The sequence below is a fragment of the Nerophis ophidion genome, linkage group LG18, assembly GCF_033978795.1.
Source record: "Nerophis ophidion isolate RoL-2023_Sa linkage group LG18, RoL_Noph_v1.0, whole genome shotgun sequence".
In the NCBI taxonomy this organism is placed as follows: Eukaryota; Metazoa; Chordata; class Actinopteri; order Syngnathiformes; family Syngnathidae; genus Nerophis; species Nerophis ophidion.
Window position 1 is genome coordinate 19,282,914 of NC_084628.1, and position 20,000 is coordinate 19,302,913.

Genomic DNA, 20,000 nt, shown 5'->3' on the forward strand with positions numbered 1-20,000 from the left:
ATTACAGGTTAGCTACAGTGTTAGTTTTCATTTTGTAATGCTTTAATGCAGTAAAGACAGGAAGTCCCAGTGTGGTACTGCACTGGTCCAGATTGAGGACTATGAGGAGCCTTGGTGGAGGTATCTTCACTTCCAGTTGTTGTTGTTTTTTCAGTCAGAGAGCATTAACGCTACTTAGCATGTAAACCAGCAACATTCTCCTATATCACCTCCTGCACTTTTGCCTGCCTCTCTGCTGCATAGTGTGTGTGCGTGTGCGTGTGCGTGTGTGTGTGTGTGTGTGTGTTGTATTTCTACCCATCTTGAGACATCAACAAGGAAAAGTACCTTCCATATGAGGACCAGTGAACACGTGAGTTCAATATGGAAAACCATTGCATCTACTAGAGAATGTCTCATTTGCACCCCTGGTGGTGAAATCTATCAAAATGAGGGTGGTCCCAAAAAGGAAGGATTTTTCAAATTGACTGTGTGTCGGTTTTAAAAATGCTCCCTCTCAAGTCAACACATGAAATAACAAGTGTCCGTTTGCCCAAAATTTATTTAAACAAAATATATATAAATATATATATAGAGACATACTGTAATTACAAAGTAAATAATGAAGATTAAAAACCAATCACAAAAAAAAATAATAATAACAATAATTTACTAAAAGCAGTCTTTTTCTCACAATGTATCAACTTTTTTCTTATAAAATTAGGAACGATTTCTCAAGTTTCTCTCTGTTTCTGTAATATTGCAATATTTTCTCTTAAAATTATTACCTTTTAACGCAAAATGGCGACATTTGTCATTAGATTCGGACTTTTGTCACAATATTGACAATTGTTTTGTTGTTCTTGTAAAACAGTGCCATTTTTTGAGTAAAATTATGACTTTTGTCATACTTTTGCCAAATAAAATTCTGATAATCATTATTATATTGCCAACGCTTGAAAGTTTTCTTATAAAATTCTGACTATTGCATGATTCTTTTCATAAAATTGCCAAATTGTTTAGCTTTTCTTGTAAAACTGTGACACTTATTGAGTAGAATTCCAACTTTTTATCATAAGGCACAAATGTTCAGTTTTTCTTGTGAAATTTTGACTTGCGTTGAGTAAAATGAGGACTTTTATTACAATACTGCCAAAATTCTATATTTTTCTTGTGAAATTCCAACTCATTTTTCACAACAAGCGTTTTTATATTTGTATAGTATGTATATATTATTAAAGTTGAAATGACAAATCTTTATATATCTAGAAAGTAAAGGTTGGTCCTAAAGAGGTAGGCATTTTTCGGAGGTCTCAAGAAGGTAACAAATACAAGTGTGTGTGTGTGTGTGTGTGTGTGTGTGTGTGTGTGTGTGTGTGTGTGTGTGTGTGTGTGTGTGTGTGTGTATTTCTAACCTTCTTGAGACATCAACAAGGAAAAGTACCTTCCATATGAGGACCAGTGAACAAGTTAGTTCAATATGAAAAACCATTGCATCTACTAGAGCAGTGGTTCTCAAATGGGGGTACTCATACACTTGGGGGTACTTGAAGGTATGCCAAGGGGTACGTGAGATTTTTTAGAAATATTCTAAAAATAGCAACAATTCAAAATTATATATTTATTTAATAATACTGCAAAAAAATATAAATATTAGTTCATAAACTGTGAAAAGAAAAGCAACAATGCAATATTCAGTGTTGGCAGCTAGATTTTTTGTGGACATGTCCCATAAATATTGATGTCAAAGATTTCTTCTTTTTTTTTGTGAAGAAATGTTTAGAATGAAGTTCATGAATCCAGATGGATCTCTATTACAATCCCCAAAGAGGGCACTTTAAGTTGATGAATACTTCTATGTGTAGAAATATTTGTTTATAATTGAATCACTTGTTTATTTTTCAACAAGTTTTTGGTTATTTTTATATCTTTTTGTTCCAAATATTTCAAGAAAGACCACTACAAATGACCAATGTTGTGCACTGCTATACAATTTAATAAATCCGAAACTGATGACGTATTTTACTTCTTTATCTCTTTTTTTTCCAACCAAAAATGCTTTGCTCTGATTAGGGGGTACTTTAATTAAAAAAATGTTCACAGGGGGTACAACACTGAAAAAAGGTTGAGAACCACTGCACTAGAGAATGTCTCATTTGCACCCTTGGTGGTGAAATCTATCAAAATTAGGGTGGTCCCAAAAAGGAAGGATGTTTCAAATGGAATGAGTGTTGGTTTTAAAAGTGCGCCACCTTGGGTCAACATATGAAATAACAAGTGTTTGTAAGAAATTGAAATGCGCCCCCTTTGGCCAAAATGTATTTAAACAAAATGTATATAAATATGTATATAGAGACATACTGTAATTACAAAGTAAATGATAAAGATTAAAAACCAATCATCAAAAAAAATAGTTATTCACTAAAAGCAGTATTTTTCCTCACAATGTGCCGACTTTTTTCCTATAAATTAGGAACAATTTTTCATGTTCTTTTTGTTTCTGTAATATTGCAATATTTCCTCTTAAAACGATTACTTTTCAACGCAAAATGACGACATTTGTCATATAAAATTCGGACTTTTGTCACAATATTGACAATTGTTTTGTCGTTTATTTAAAACAGTGCAATTTTTTGAATAAAATTATGACTTTTGTCATTCTTTTGCCAAGTAGAATTCCCATAATCATTATAATGTTGCCAACGCTTGAAAGTTTTCTTCTAAAATTCTGACTATCGATTGATTTTCATAAAATTGCCAAATTGCTTAGCTTTTCTTGTAAAACTGTGACTGTTATTGAGTAGAATTCCAACTTTTTGTCATAATATGGCACAAATGTTCAGTTTTTCTTGTGAAATTTTGACTTGCGTTGAGTAAAATGAGGACTTTTTATTACAATACTGCCAAAATTCTATATTTTTCTTGTAAAATTCCAACTCATTTTTCACAACAAGCGTTTTTATATTTGCAAAGTATGTATATATTATTAATGTTGTCAATACAAATCTCTGTATATCTAGAAAGGTAGAGGTAGGCATTTTGTGTGTGTGTGTGTGTGTGTGTGTGTGTGTGTGTGTCTTGTCCTTTGTGTGCAGCACAATAGCATGAAAAAGTGCTGCCGCGCTGCTAGCTGACACGTCAGTCCAGGTTAGCGTTAGTGCAGCGTGCTCCTGTGTGCCTGCAAATGGGAATGGTTAAGCCAAGCATGTTAATAGGAAAAGGCTTGTCTCTTCCATGCTAGCACTTGGATGACTCTGCAGGGTGAGGATGGGGGGGGAAGGGGGGTACAGGGTAGGGGTGGTTGCACCCCACTTTTCCTCTACCCCCAATCCCCCCCTCCTCGCCCTCAGAGAGTTAGGATTTGCTTGCATTGTCAAGTAGCGCATTGACCCATCACTTTGACGCCCATCTACTGTGACAGCCGCTCTCTCTCTCCCCCTCTCTCGCCCCTGCAGGCCACGGAGGCTCAGATCCGGAGCTTTGGACAGACGCCATCTCAGTTGTTTATTGAGCCACATCCTCCACGCAGCTCCGCCATGCACCTGGTAGGAGCAGAGAGCATGCTGGGAGAGAGAGAGAGGGGGGGGGGAAATCTGTATGATGTGTGTTTTACATCACGTCACGTCTGCAAACTTGTCACATTTTTGCGCCGATCAGCCGGTTTGATGTCATCACCGTGCGACACCGTTAAAGCTCTGTGGCGAGTCAATGAAATGACCAGAATGATCTTGACACTAATATTCTTATTTTTATTCATTCAATGACGTCAATCAGACATGCTCATCACAGTCAAAGATCCTCTATATGACAGGAGCACATAGTTAAAGATCATATATGTATGAGAGGAGTGCTGCTTCTGTTATGTAGACTTTTTACAAAACATAGTAATCTTTTCTATGACAGGAACAATCTGCTGTGTTTAAGGAAAACGCTGCAAAAACCCTAGTCAAAGATCATCTATACAAGAGTGCTGTGCTTTTTTCAACACTTTAAAATTGTTAGGCAATGACTGAATGAAAAAAGTGCTCTACTGTTTTTAAGAATTTAAAAAAAATACTGTTGTCATAGATCATGTACAGACCCCGTTTCCATATGAGTTGGGAAATTGTGTAAGATGTAAATATAAACGGAATACAATGATTAGCAAATCATTTTCAACCCATATTCAGTTGAATATGCTACAAAGACAACATATTTGATGGTCAAACTGATAAACATTTTCTTTTTTGCAAATAATAACTTTAGAATTTGATACCAGCAACACGTGACAAAGAAGTTGAGGAAGGTAGAAATAAATACTGATAAAGTTAAGAAAAGCTCATCAAACTCTTATTTGGAACATCCCACAGGTGTGCAGGCTAATTGGGAACAGGTGGGTGCCATGATAGGGTATAAAAACAGCTTCCATGAAATAGTAAGTAGTTCACAAACAAGGATGGGGCGAGGGTCACCAATTTGTAAGCAAATTGTTGAACAGGTTTAGAACAACATTTCTCAACGAGCTATTGCAAGGAATTTAGGGATTTCACCATCTACGGTCTGTAAAATCATCAATAGGTTCAGAGAATCTGGAGAAATCACTGCACGTGATCCTTCAGGCGCTACTGCAAAAAGCGACATCAGTGTGGAAAGGATATCACCACATGGGCTCAGAATCAGACATATTTTATTAATTCCCGAGGGGAAATTAAGATTTTCAGCACAATCTCATTCAAGATCAGACAAACATTACAGAAAACCACTGTCAGTATGCAAAGCAAAACCCATTTATCAACAACACCCAGGAAAGCCGCTGGCTTCGCTGGGCCTGAGCTCATCTAAGATGGATGCAAAGTGAAAATGTGTTCTGTGGTCTGACGAGTCCACATTTCAAATTATATTCGGAAACTGTGGACGTGGTGTCCTCCGGAACAAAGAGGAAAATAACCATCCGTATTGCGATAGGCGCAAAGTTGAAAAGCCAGCATCTGTGATGGTATGGGGGTGTATTAGTGCCCAAGGCATGGGGAACTTACACATCTGTGAAGGCACCATTAATGCTGAAAGGTACATACAGGTTTTGAAGCAACATATGTTGTCATCCAAGCAACATTATCATGGACACCCCTGCTTATATCAGCATAACAATGCCAAGCCACGTCTTACAACAGCGTGGCTTCGTAGTAAAAGAGTGTGGGTACTTTCCTGGCCCGCCTGCAGTCCAGACATTTCTCCCATCGAAAATGTGTGGTGCATTATGAAGCGTAAAATACGACAACATGACCCCGGACTGTTGAACAACTTAAGCTGTACATCAAGCAAGAATGGTAAAGAATTCCACTTTCAAAGCTTCAACAATTAGTTTCCTCAGTTCCCAAACGTTTATTGAGTGTTGTTAAAAGAAAAGGCGATGTAACACGGTGGTGAACATGCCCTTTCCCAACTACTTTGGCACATGTTGCAGCCATGAAATTCTAAGTTAGTTATTTGCAAAAAAAAAAAAGTTTGAGTTTGAACATCAAATATTTTGTCTTTGTAGTGCATTCAATTGAATATGGGTTGAAAAGGATTTGCAAATCATTGTATTCCGTTTTTATTTACATCTAACACAATTTCCCAACTCATATGGAAACAGGGTTTGTAGTTAAAGATCATCTATGTATGAGAGGAGTGCTGCTTCTGTTATGTAGACTATTTACAAAGCATACTAATCTTTTCTATCCTCTGTGTTAAAGGATCTACTGCAAAAACACTAGTCAAAGATCATCTATAGAAGAAGAGTGCTGTGCTTTTTTCAACACTTTAAAATTGTTAGGCAATGACTGTTTGAAATGAAATGCTGTACTGAATTTAGGAATTCAAACAAATACTGTTGTCATAGATCATGTATATGAAAGTAGCATTGTTTTTAGGACCAATTATAAAAATGTTTGTCAAAGCTCATCCATATAACAGGGAGCCCTATTGTGATGACTCTTCTTCGGCATGGTAATGCCGACGTTGTTTTCCCAAGGATGCGTCGAAGCGATTAACACAACAAGGTAAGTTAAAGGGTATTTATTTAATAATAAAATGCTTTGAACAAAAACACTGGTGTAAAGAGAAAAGGTAAACAAAAGACGCTAGCCTGAAAGCTAGGATAAAACACAAGGAAAACTAAAACTTGGTACGAGGACACAAAAGAGTAAACAAAAACATTCAGCATGAAAGCTGGAAAATAAAGTGGCTGAGCGTGAGAGCTAGCGAGAAAATACATACATGGAATGATGAGCGTCGTCACTGTTGCGCGTGGGCAAATTAGGATCCGAGAATGAGTAAACAGAAAAGGTGAGCTTAAATAGGAGGGTGAAAATTAGTAGCAGGTGTGCGGGGCGAGACCAACAGGTGGACTGATGTGTAACCATAGTGATGGACAAAAACAAGAAATAAACGGGTCGGACTGAGAATGAAAAAACAAACGTGAAGATCTGAGCAGCAGATCGCAACACCTATGTTGTTTTTAAAAACCTACTGCAAGAATGCTTGTCAAAGATCATGTAAACAGGAAGAGCACTGGGCTGTTTTCAATGATTAGTTTCAAAAAATGTTAGTCAAATATTCTCTATTTGAGGAGAGCACTCTGCTTTTTTTAAGGACCTACTACAAAAATGCTAGTCAAAGATCCTCTATAAGCCAGGAGCTCTCTGTTGTTAAGGATTTATTTTTAAATTGCTAGTCAAAGATCCTCTATATGACAGGTATATTTGGTTGTTTTAAATGATTTTTTTGAAAAATGCTGTCAAAGATTCTCTATATCCGGGTAGTTCTCTGTTGCTTTAAACAACCTACTGCAAACATGCTAGTCAAAGATCCTCTTAATGACAGTTGTGCTCTGCGGTTTTACAACATGTATTGCAAAATTATGACTCAAAGATCCTTAAAATGGCAAGTGAGCTGCTGTTTTAAGAACAATTTTAAAACATGCTTGTCAAAGATCCTCTATATGACAGGAACGCTCTTTTATTTTAATGATTTATTGTAGTAAAAATGCTAATAAAGATCCTCTATATAAGAGGAGTGCTCTGTTGTTTTAAACGACATACCGCAAAAATGCTAGTCATAGATCTTCTCTCTATATGACCAAAGTGGGCTGCTGTGTTCAAGAACTTTAAAAATATATATTTTCAAAGATCATATATGTGACAGGAGCATATAGTTAAAGATCATTTATGTATGAGAGGAGTGCTGCTTCTGTTATGTAGACTTTTTACAAAAAATACTAATCTTTTCCATGACAGGAAGAATCTGCTGGTTTTAAGGATGTACTGCAAAAACATTACTCAAAGATCATCTCTACAAGAGGAGTGGTGTGCTTTTTTTAAGACTTCAGAATTTTTAGGGAACGATCATTTAAATTAAAAAAGTGCTCTACTGTTTTTAGGAATTTAAAAAAATACTATTGTCATAGATCATGTATATCTTTTTAGGACCAATTAAAAACATGTTTGTCCAAGCTCATCTATATAACAGGAGGCCTGTGTTGTTTCTAAAAACCTACTGCTCGTCAAAGATAATTCATATAGGAGGAGCTCTGTGCTGTTTTCAAGGAGTAATTTGAAAAAAATTAGTCAAATATCCTCAATTTGAGAAGAACGCTCTGCTGTTCTTAAGGACTTACTGCAAAAATGCTAGTCAAAGATCCTCTACAAGACATGAGCTCTCTGTTGTTAAGGATTTATGTGAAAAATGCTAGTCAAAAATCCTCTATATCAGGGTTATGCTCTGTTGCTTTAAACGACCCACTGTCAACATGCTCGTCAAAGATCCTCTAAATGACAGGAGCGCTCTGCTGTTTTAAAACATGTATTTGCAAAAATGCTAGTCAAAGATCCTTTATCTGATGGGAGCACTCTATTATTGTCATGGATTAATTTAAAAAATTGCTAGTCAACGATCCTCTATATGACAGGAGCACTCTGTTTTTTAACGAATTATTTGAAAAATGCTAGTCAAAGATCTTCTATATCAGGGTGGTGTTCTGTTCCTTTAAACGTCCCACTGCAAACATGTTAGTCAAAGATCCTCTAAATGACAGGAGTGCGCTGCTGTTTTAAAACATGTAAGGCACAAATGTTAGTCAAAGATCCTCAAAATGAAAAGTGTCCTGCTATTGTAAGAACTATTTTAAAAATGCTAGTCAAAGATCCTCTATATAGGAGGAGTACTCTGTTGTTTTAAACAACCTACTGCAAAAATGCTAGTCATAGTTCCTCTATACGACCAAAGGGTGCTGCTGTTTTTAAGAACTTAAAAAAAATGCTTTTCAAAGATCCTCTACATGACAGGAGCCCTCTGCTGTTTTTCAGAACCTACTGCAAAAATTACATGTCATATAGCATTGATATGAGAAGTGTGTGCTGCTGTTTTTAAGATTTTTTTTTCAATGCTAGTCAAAGATTGTTTATTTGACAGATGCACTTTGTTTTGAAAACACATATTGCATACATGTTTGTTAAATATCTTTTAAATAGTGCTTTTCTGTTTTTCAGGATCTGTAGCGCTTTTCTGTTTTTCAGGATCTACGGCAAAAATGCTTGTCAAAGATTGTTTCAAGAGTGTGCTTCTGTTTTTAAGAATTAGTTTTGAGGTTTTTTAAGAAAATACTTGTCAAAGATCCTCTATATGACAAGAGCACTGTGCGTTTTCAATACATACAGTATATTGCTGAAATGCTTGTCAAATATTTTCTTTTTGACAAATGTGTGCTGCTGTTTTTAAGAACTTTTTTAAGATGCTTGTACAAGATCCTCTATAAGACAGGAGCACTTTGCTTTTTTTTCAAGATCTACTGCAAAAATGCTTGTAAAAGATCCTCTATATGATAAGTGTGGTTCTGTTTTTTAAAGAACTTAAAAAAAAATGCTTGTCAAAGATCCTTTATGTGACAAGTGTGCTTCTGTTTTTAGTAACTTTTTTTTTCAAGAAAATGCTTGTCAAAGATCCTCTATGATAAGTTTAAATACATACATTGTAGAAATGCTTGTCAAAGATTTTCTTTTTGACAAATGTGTGCTGCTGTTTTTCAGAACTTTTTTAAGATGCTTGTCAAAGATCCTCTATAAGACAGGAGCACTTTGCTGTTTTTCAAGATCTACTGCAAAAATGCTTGTCAAAGATCCTCTTTATGATCAGTTTGCTTCTGTTTTTTTAAGAACTTTAAAAAAAATGCTTGTCAAAGATCCTTTATGTGACAAGAGTGTGCTGTTTTTAGTAACTTTTTTTAAAGAAAATGCTTGTCAAAGATTCTCTATATGACAAGAGCACTGTGCTGTTTCAATACATACATTGCAGAAATGCTTGTCAAATATGTTCTTTTTGACAAATGTGTGCTGCTGTTTTTAAGAACTTTTTTAAGATGATTGTCAAAGATCCTCTATAAGACAGGAGCACTTTGCTGTTTTTCAAGATCTACTGCAAACATGCTTGTCAAAGATCCTCTATATGACAAGTGTACTTCTCTTTTAGTAACTTTTTTTTAAGAAAATGCTTGTCAAAGATCCTCTATATGACAAGAGCACTGTGCTGTTTCAATACATACATTGCAGAAATGCTTGTCAAAGATTTTCTTTTTGACAAGTGTGTGCTGCTGTTTTTAAGAACATTTTAAAGATGCCCATCAAAGATCCTCTATAAGACAAGAGGTGTGCTTCTTTTTTAGTGACTTTTTTTTAAGAAAATGCTTGTCAAAGATCCTCTATGTGACAAGAGCACTGTGCTGTTTCAATACATACATTGCAGAAATGCATGTCAAAGATTTTATTTTTGACAGTTGTGTGCTGCTGTTTTTAAGAACATTTTAAAGATGCTCATCAAAGATCCTCTATAAGACAAGAGGTGTGCTTCTTTTTTAGTGACTTTTTTTGGAGAAAATGCTTGTCAAAGATCCTCTATGTGACAAGAGCACTGTGCTGTTTCAATACATACATTGCAGAAATGCATGTCAAAGATTTTATTTTTGACAAGTGTGTGCTGCTGTTTTTAAGAACATTTTAAAGCTGCTCATCAAAGATCCTCTATAAGACAAGAGGTGTGCTTCTTTTTTAGTGACTTTTTTTTGGAGAAAATGCTTGTCAAAGATCCTCTATATGACAAGTGCACTGTGCTGTTTCAATACATACATTGCAGAAATGCTTGTCAAAGATTTTATTTTTGACAAGTGTGTGCTGCTGTTTTTAAGAACATTTTAAAGATGCTCGTCAAAGATCCTCTATAAGACAAGAGCACTTGGCTGTTTTTCAGGATCTACTTTGCAGCACTGTTTTTATGACCTTTTCACATAAATTTTAGTCAAAGATCCTTTACATGACAGGAGTTTTGTTTTGAAAAGAAGTGGCAGGAAAGATAAGGAGTGAGTTTGCACCAAAATATGAATGTTAACTTCTTTTTCCACTTGCATGCCTGTTGTTAAACAGAGAGCAGACAAGGTTTGACCCTGTAACAGATGACTTGTGTTGTTCAGAGCCCGCTGATGTTCAAAGACCAGATGCAGCAGGACGTGGTCATGGTGCTCAAGTTCCCCTCCAACTCTCCTGTGACGCACGTGGCCGCCAACACGCTGCCTCACCTCGCTCTGCCCGCCGTGGTCACGCTCACCTGCAGCCGCGTCTTCGCCGTCAACCGCTGGCACAACACGGTCGGTGAGTTGGCGCGCCGTCACATAAATAGTCTCCGTGAGATGGAAATATAAATATTAGTGATGGGTCAGACGATACCGGGGCCTTGAGCGATATCGTCTCGTGTATCAGGATGTGTGTATCACTTTAAGAACATCATGTGACCGATACAACTGTTGTGAAGCACCAAACTGTTTTAGGAATCCAGTGACAGCTCCTACTGAAAAGGAGTGGCTTCACCAACAAACTGAAAAAAAAAGAAAAGAAAAAAAAAAAGAATTATTGGAAGTAAGAAAATAAAAAAATATATATATAAAAAATTAAAGGAACTAATAAAAAATATTTAAAAAAAAATTGATGGAACTCAGAAGATATTAAATGAAAAAACAAAGAAAGTTCAAGGAACTAAGAAAATAATACATGAACAATAGATAAAACATAATGGAACTAAGACAATAATAAATAGATACAAAATAATTGGAACTAACCAAATTTGATTAAAAATAGGGAGACAAAGAAACTGACAAAATAATACATGAAAAATTGATTTAAAAGAATAATGGAACTAAGAAAATAATAAATAAAAAATTCCCTCAATCATCAGGAGATGAAATCTCCTGATGATTGAGGGAACCCCTCATGAAATATTGTGGCAGTCCGCTCCCTGTATGATCAGTGTCAGAGCTTGGTCCGCATTGCTGGCAGTAAGTCGGACACGTTTCCAGTGAAGGTTGGACTCCGCCAAGGCTGTCCTTTGTCACCGATTCTGTTCATAACTTTTATGGACAGAATTTCTAGGCGCAGTCAAGGCGTTGAGGGGTTCCGGTTTGGTGGCCACGGGATTAGGTCTCTGCTTTTTGCAGATGATGTAGTCCTGATGGCTTCATCTGGCCGGGATCTTCAGCTCTCACTGGATCGGTTCGCAGCCGAGTGTGAAGCGACCGGAATGAGAATCAGCACCTCCAAGTCCGAGTCCATGGTTCTCGCCCGGAAAAGGGTGGAGTGCCATCTCCGGGTTGGGGAGGAGACCCTGCCCCAAGTGGAGGAGTTCAAGTACCTAGGAGTCTTGTTCACAAGTGGGGGAAGAGTGGATCGTGAGATCGACAGGCGGATCGGTGCGGCGTCTTCAGTAATGCGGACGTTGTATCGATCCGTTGTGGTGAAGAAAGAGCTGAGCCGGAAGGCAAAGCTCTCAATTTACCGGTCGATCTACGTTCCCATCCTCACCTATGGTCATGAGCTTTGGGTCATGACCGAAAGGATAAGATCACGGGTACAAGCGGCCGAAATGAGTTTCCTCCGCCGGGTGGCGGGTCTCTCCCTTAGAGATAGGGTGAGAAGCTCTGCCATCCGGGAGGAACTCAACGTAAAGCCGCTGCTCCTCCACATCGAGAGGAGCCAGATGAGGTGGTTCGGGCATCTGGTCAGGATGCCACCCGAACGCCTCCCTAGGGATGTGTTTAGGGCACGTCCAGCTGGTAGGAGGCCACGGGGAAGACCCAGGACACGTTGGAAAGACTATGTCTCCCGGCTGGCCTGGGAACGCCTCGGGATCCCCCGGGAAGAGCTAGACGAAGTGGCTGGAGATAGGGAAGTCTGGGCTTCCCTGCTTAGGCTGCTGCCCCCGCGACCCGACCTCGGATAAGCGGAAGATGATGGATGGGTGGATGGATAGGAAATGAATAGAATTAAGAAAAATAATACATAAATAAATTGAAACAAAAAAATATTGGAAAATAATTATAACTTGGAAAAAAAACATATCAAACAAAAAATATTTTAATAAAAAATAAATGGAACTAAAAAAATAAATACGTAGATAAAAAAATAAACATAACGAAGAAAATAATACATGAATAAAATAATTATAATAAAAATAGAACCAAGAAAAAATAAATAACTGTATACGAAATTAATGGAACTAAGAAAAATAATATATATACATAAATGGAAACAAAAAATATACGGAAAATAAATATAACTTAGAAAAAAATACACAGAGCAAACAAAAAATATTTAAATACAAAATAAACAGAACTAAGAAAAAAAACGACAACAAAATAATTAAATAAAAAAATCAATGGAACTTTATAAAATAAAGGAACACTTTTAAAGTGTAGGATCATGTTGGTTTTATAACGCCAAACAAGGTACATGTTCTTCTTCTCCTGTTTACTATTTGGCTCATCGACCACTTGTGCATTTCTTATTTTCTTTGTCCGTTTAAAAAACACAAAAACAAATATGTTTGCTGCTATATAGTTAATTTGTATCCAACTATTTATATTTTTATCTTTTAAATTGCACATATATTTTCTTTCCTGCACAGGTTGTCTACATTTCTTCATATAAGTATGAGTTTATTTCTGTTTGTAACTGCACATGTAAAATATTCTGAATCATAAAGGGGGTCTTTTAAGACTCATTTCAGGTTTATTGAATATGGAAGGGAGGGAGGACAGGGCTTGTTTAATATTTACTGTTTATTGTAACTGTCTTGTATCCTGCTACTGAATGCCTTGAATTTCCCTCAAAATCAATAATCTATTTATCTATTAAGTTTTTTGCAGGGTAAATATGACTTTTTTAAATCCAGCAGTAGTGTCAATGCAGCTAATGAGTGTGCCACATACTCATCAATGTGCCAGTTAGACAAATGTTTTGTACATCACAAGTTAATAATTCTGAGACACATTCTAACATTAGTGAAGGGGGAGGTGTCTCCAAACTTTTAAAGGATAATATACAGACATTTGTTTCCTGTTCTTGTAAATGTTTAACTTGTTAGTTTTTATTCGTCTCAAAATGTGTTATTTGTTATTCATTAAGAACATTTTGAGTTTCAAAGCTGTCACACATGTACTCATTTTCTCATTTCTTTGAGGTCAATTTATCATTGGAATGATTGATGTTGCGCAATCAGGCCAATGGAAGATGCAGTGAATATATAATCACATAATAAACATTAAAAAAACCATTTATATATCTGAAGAGCTTTTTGGCATTTTGCAAAAATACATTTTGTTACTGATTTTATGGTATTTTTTTTACATTGTAATGATCCAAAATAATTTTCAATGAGTTTGTATTCAATGCAGTCTTATATCGCCGCACTCGTGGAATATTTAACGGGAAAAAAAATCGTACTTCAAAAATGTTGCATCGCATATTTCCATAACCTGCCAGGCGTGATGACCATATTTGGTGATGAATGTACTTCCTGTGTTGGTGCAGGCCTGAGAGGAGCACCAGGTTATTCCCTGGAACAAGCCCAGCATCTCCCCATCGAGATGGACCCTCTGATAGGTCAGTAGCCTCGTTAACGTTCTCACCGCCGTCTTCGCAAACGCAAACATTTCTCGCCAACGTCCACCGAGTGTCCTCGCCGCGTGTCTTCCTCATCCATCCTCGCCTTCTCTGTTGTCGCCGCCAGCCAACAGCGCTGCGAGCCACAAGCGTCAGATCACGGACTTGGTGGACCAGAGCATCCGGATCGGCACCCAGTGCTTCGTGGTGACAGCTGACAACCGCTACATCCTGGCGTGCGGGTTCTGGGACAAGAGCTTCCGCGTGTACTCCTCTGAGACAGGTGGGGGAGCGCTCGTCCGTGGAAGGACCGCCAGCTCAGGCCTTGTTACGATTCTCTATGGATGATCCTAAAATCTGTTCCTGGAGGATTTTTTCCTCAGAGAAAATAGGAAAAAGGGAAATAGTCTGTTACAGAAGTCCCATTCTGAGGTGTCACTCAAGTGTAAAAAGAAGTTAAACACTGCAAAGTAGGTTAAAACAACCAGCACAAAAGATCACTCATGCATATGCAAACATTCCTAATTCTCATTGACCTCACATTCAAGTGTAAGAAGAAGCTAACCACTGAAAATAAATCTAATTACGCACGTTAAAGGTGCTGAGACGATTTAGTGTATTTTACAGACTATAGAGCGCACTGGTATATAAGTTACACCCACTCAATTTTACAAATATATATTTTTTTCCGTATATAAGCCGCAGATATATGCACTGTTAAATGAGTTGTTTACGAAGAAAGGTTTTTAAAATATTTACCTTAATTGTATCCAAACGGTGTCTGTAATAAGGCAGTAAAACGGCTGGTTAAACAAAACAGAAGTCATCGTCATGGACCCATTAGCTACGGAAGCTAGTTCTCTAATCAGCTAAATAGACTCAATAACTCCACGCTGACGTTTTTGGGGAATTTACTGAGGAATTTGTGTCACTGAAACAATACAAAAATAGTGTGAGTTAATAATCCTAACACACACTTTTAAATGTGTTAGCATATTAGCAAATGCTAACAATGCTAACTCAATTACATTGCGATAGCACGTAGAGGTATGCATGAAAACAATCTTACAGACATCACACAAGGGACGGTTTAGTGAGTAAGAATTGATTTAGTTATATTGTAAAACTTACAAATGCTCCTTCGAGTGATGAACGAAGCAGTCATAGAAGTAGGAAACGCTATGGACGGCTCAAAGATTGAACGGCATTTCTACTTCCGGTTAAAAAGCACTAAATGGCACCAGTGAGCTAACTAGTCCAAAAGATGGCGCCATAACACAAACACACCTTTGCAGTGTGTTTTTGCGTTTGAATATTTGTATTATAACCGTCAGCAAAGAAAAATCGATAAATTAGCTGCACGGTTTTGTACGCGCAGGGTACAAAGCGTTGGAAAAAAGCAGCGACTTTAGCCCTGAATTTACAGTAGTAGTAAACCTCAATATAGAATATTATTAGCAGTGTTAGTTAAAAACAGTCAGTAGTGCCCTGTGATGCATTCAGGGACCTTCACTGTTTACTATGCACTCTGTCCTAGGATTTTTGACGTTGCGATCCCGCCAATTCATGCAAATTCTACCAATCGCTTAGAATTATGCGGGGCTTTACAACATCCTCGCACGTTTTGGCCAATCGCCATAATTTTTGCCAATGGGATTTGTGTCTAAACGGCGCTCAAACGCGCGTGTCAACTGTCTGATCAAGACATATGCTCCTTTCCTGTGTAGCAATTTATCGACTCTTTATTGCTCAAATGGCACGATTGTCCTATTTCCTGTTCCTGTCTAGGGCACTAGGCCTGCTGGGTAATGTAGTACCTCTTAGTTTATGCATTTATTTAACATTCATTTACTTGGGGTAAGACAATTAGGAACGGATTCTCATTTGCAATGCTGACCTAGTAAAGAAGCAACATTAACATGTTAGAGTTGTTGAAGTGTGATGATAATTATAGTTAATTCTTTCTAATAACTGATTATTTGGAACAGTTAGAGTAGTTTGACATTGAGTTCAGAGTATGTGCCATTACTGCCATCTATTTGAGGTATAAAAGGAGTAAAACATCAATACAGTTCTTGTTTTTTAAATTTTTGTAGATTTTTTTTTTTAATGTAAAAAACCCCCCACAAAAACGTTGATATTTAAGTCATAAAGTCACAAGTTGATTCAATGTTATCAAAAATCAATAAAATCCTGGGTTTGAGTGGATGTGTGCTGCTTGTGTCGCCAGGCAAGCTGACCCAGATCGTGTTCGGCCACTGGGACGTGGCCACGTGTTTGGCCAGGTCCGAGTCCTACATCGGCGGCGACTGCTACATCGTGTCGGGCTCCAGGGACGCAACTCTTCTTCTGTGGTATTGGAGCGGCAGGCACCACATCATCGGAGACAACCCCGTCAACAGTGAGTAACACTGGCTTTTACCAGCGCCCTCAAAGTGTGCACGCGTCCCCAATTAGACCGTCTTTTCTCTGCAAGCGCCGAAGTCGCACCGTTTTTCCATAATTAACTCCGCCAAAGCGCCGACACTTCATTAAGAGTTTCGGCTCGGCTGCGTCCAATTAGGGCTCCGGTTCCTCTGAGGAGGGGAAATTAATTCCCTGGATGTCGTCGATGCTTACAAAGGGAAAAGACGATTCAAATATTATCTCCTTCAGATTCTTGGTCAGACACTGTAACAAAATGAAGCATCATTAAGAATTATCACATAATGTAACATGCGGTTACATTATTAATAACAATTATTGATATTGCAATTATACTAATAAAGCTGTGTAATTAGTTTTAATCAATAATACTCATTATCTTTATTGCCATCATCATTTAGTATCATGGTAGCATTTTGTCAAATGATTATCATTATCATGACAATAATATATAAATCCTAATTGTATTCTTTTTTTTAATTATTTTTCTTTTCAAGTCTTAGCTGATTGGCTGGGAGAAATCACATGGTTCTTTCAAAATTACAAAATCTTTTTTTTTTCTACAGGTAACCTTCATGTTAAATGTTTATCAGTATGATTTAAAATGCCTCTTTGAATACAATTGTTACAATTTTATGGCTAATTATATAATACAAATGATGATTGTTGAGGTTGAGGTTAAGTTTATTTGGAACATGCATGCATACAACATGATACATCACAATTTCCAGTTTCTCTTTTCAACATGTTTGAAAAGGAGTAGGAAGAAGCAGAGCTTATTTAATCCTACCCCTTTTCTTTTACATAACAGTTGCTAAAACTTTTGTTCACTTCCTGTTCTCAATGTAATCACAATATACTCCATTAGTAATCACAATAAAAAATAAATAAATAATTGGTGAAGTAAGTTTTAGTCCATACGATGAGATAAGTAAGATTATTTTGAGAATGAAAGAATGAATGTGTAAATAAATTCAGAATGTTTATCTTGGTTCTTCTTTTTTGTACTTTGTAAACACTTCCAGTTTGAAGACTTTCTTGAAGTGGATCATATCAGTACATTGTTTGATTGCTTTGCTTAATCCATTCCATAATTTAATTCCACATACAGATATACTGAAGGTCTTAAGTGTTGTGCGTGCGTACAAATGTTTTAAATTACAAATTGTAATATTAATAGTACATATTTGATTTACTAAATTATGTTTTTTTGCTGTTTGGCTTGGAGGAATCAAATAATATTCTCGCAGTTGAAATATTACTTTAAAGTTATGAAATTGCAAAATTGCTTATTTTCCTGCAGCAATTAAAACACGGGTATAATTATAAAATCGATACTTAAATGCAACTGTTACATTATCATGACTAATATTTGATGGTAATTGTAATAATAGTACACAATACTACACATTTTTTTCAATATGACATTTTTTTGCTGGTTGGTTTGGAGGAATTACATGATATTCTGGTAGTTCAAATTTCAAATTAAAGGTATGAAATCGCAAAACTTTGTTTTTTTGTTTTCCTGCAGCAATAAAACAATGTGTATAATTATAAAATTGATACTTAAACGCCACTGTTACATTATGGTGACTAATATTTGACAATACTATTGATGGTAATTGTAGTAACAGTACACAAAAGTACACTTTTTTGTCAATGTTATATTTTTTTGCAGGTTGGCTTGGAGGAATCACATGATATTCTGGCAGTTCAAATTTCAAATTAAAGTTATAAAATTGCAAAACTTTATTTTGTTTTCCTGCAGCAATGGCAAAAATTGTGTATAATTATAAAATCAGTACTTCAATGCAACTGTTACATTATCATGACTAATATTTGATGATAACATTGATGGTATTTGTAATAACAGGACACATTTGTTTTCAATATTATATGTTTGTGCTGGTTAGCTTGGAGAAATCACATGACTCTTCTGGCAGTTCAACTTCCAAGTTAAACGTTACCAAATTGCTAAACTCCTATAGTAATATATTTTTTCAAAAGTATATCAATATAATTATAAAATTGATGATTGGTTGAAATTGCTACATTATTGTGACTGATATTATATATTAACATTGATAAGTTCAATAACAATAGTGCACATTTTCTTCCAATATGTTTTTGGTATGACTCACATGGTTGAAGAAGCAACATACCATGGGAAATTAATTTTAAGTGCAAATGAGTCACTATTATGTTCATATTGTGACTATGATTAGTGTAACGCAAACATATTATTAGAGTGAAGCTGGCTAGGTGTACCTAATGTTGTGTCCAGTGAGGGCACGTAAACATATTTCTTCATATTATTAGCACATGACAGTTATTTGGACTTTCATGTTTGTAAAAGTGCACAAGATGGCGTTCCACCTGCAATCATTGAAAAATGTCTGGTTTAATCGCACCCCCTCCTTGTCCCATGACAAGACGCGCTTTTTCCCGTGTCCCTGAGGGTGGACGCCACGCCACACAGAGATTGAATCTTTTGTGCGGAAGGTGAGCGGCTTTCAGCTTCCCTTTTTTTTTCTTTCTTCCTCCCCAGAGGTTTTTTTGCTGACACTCGTCTTCGTCAACCGCACACACGGACACACAAACACACACACACACACACGCTACCAGCAGCATCAGAGCAGGTGTGGTGGGACTGACAGCTCAGGTCTTGGTCTCTGTGGGACCACATCCATCATAGTCCAGCAGCAGAGACAATATGGCCAACATGAGGACTGACAATGTTGGACGCCTATTAATTTGTCAATATCCCATAATTCTGCACTTGTGATTATGAATATTATTTATATATTTGCTTAAAACATCTCAACTATAACAATGTTAGGATGTGGTGGAACAGTGGGATACATAGTGGTCGTCTACTTCCATGTGGTTTTGGTACTTCAAAATGTTTACATTTATAATTACAGTGGGGCAAAAAAGTATTTAGTCAGCCATCGATTGTGCAAGTTCTCCCACTTAAAATGATGACAGAGGTCTGTAATTTTCATCAGAGGTACACATGTACTGTGAGAGACAGAATGTAAAAAAAAATCCAGGAATTCACATTGTTGAAATTTTAAAGAATTTATTTGTAAATTATGGTGGAAAATAAGTATTTGGTCAACCATTCAAAGTTCTCACTGACGGAAGGAGGTTTTGGCTCAAAATCTCACGATACATGGCCCCATTCATTCTTTCCTTAACATGGATCAATCGTCCTGTCCCCTTAGCAGAAAAACAGCCCCTAAGCATGATATTTCCACCCCCATGCTTCACAGTAGGTGTGGTGTTCTTGGGATGCAACTCAGTATTCTTCTTCCTCTAAACACGACGAGTTGAGTCTATACCAAAATGGATAGGGAATATCCATCCATCCATCCATTTTCTACCGCTTGTTCCCTTTCGGCGTTGCGGGGGCGCTGGCGCCTATCTCAGCTACAATCGGACGGAAGGCGGGGTACACCCTGGACAAGTCGCCACCTCATCGCAGGGCCAACACAGACAGACAACATTCACACTCACATTCACACACTAGGGCCAATTTAGTGTTGCCAATCAACCTATCCCCAGGTGCATGTCTTTGGAAGTGGGAGGAAGCCGGAGTACCCGGAGGGAACCCACGCATTCACGGGGAGAACATGCAAACTCCACACAGAAAGATCC

The 20,000-nt window shown here is 37.0% G+C and overlaps 1 protein-coding gene across 1 annotated transcript in view; it reads left to right on the forward strand.

Moving 5' to 3' along the window:
* LOC133536842 (neurobeachin-like) overlaps positions 1 to 20,000 on the forward strand; it is a 652,776-nt gene that overhangs the window by 618,453 nt on the left and 14,323 nt on the right. The window contains exons 49-53 of the mRNA XM_061877477.1: positions 3,435 to 3,524; positions 10,457 to 10,634; positions 13,845 to 13,916; positions 14,044 to 14,199; positions 16,147 to 16,317. Of these exons, the coding sequence (XP_061733461.1) occupies positions 3,435 to 3,524; positions 10,457 to 10,634; positions 13,845 to 13,916; positions 14,044 to 14,199; positions 16,147 to 16,317 (667 nt within the window). The remainder of the gene's footprint in view (positions 1 to 3,434; positions 3,525 to 10,456; positions 10,635 to 13,844; positions 13,917 to 14,043; positions 14,200 to 16,146; positions 16,318 to 20,000) is intronic.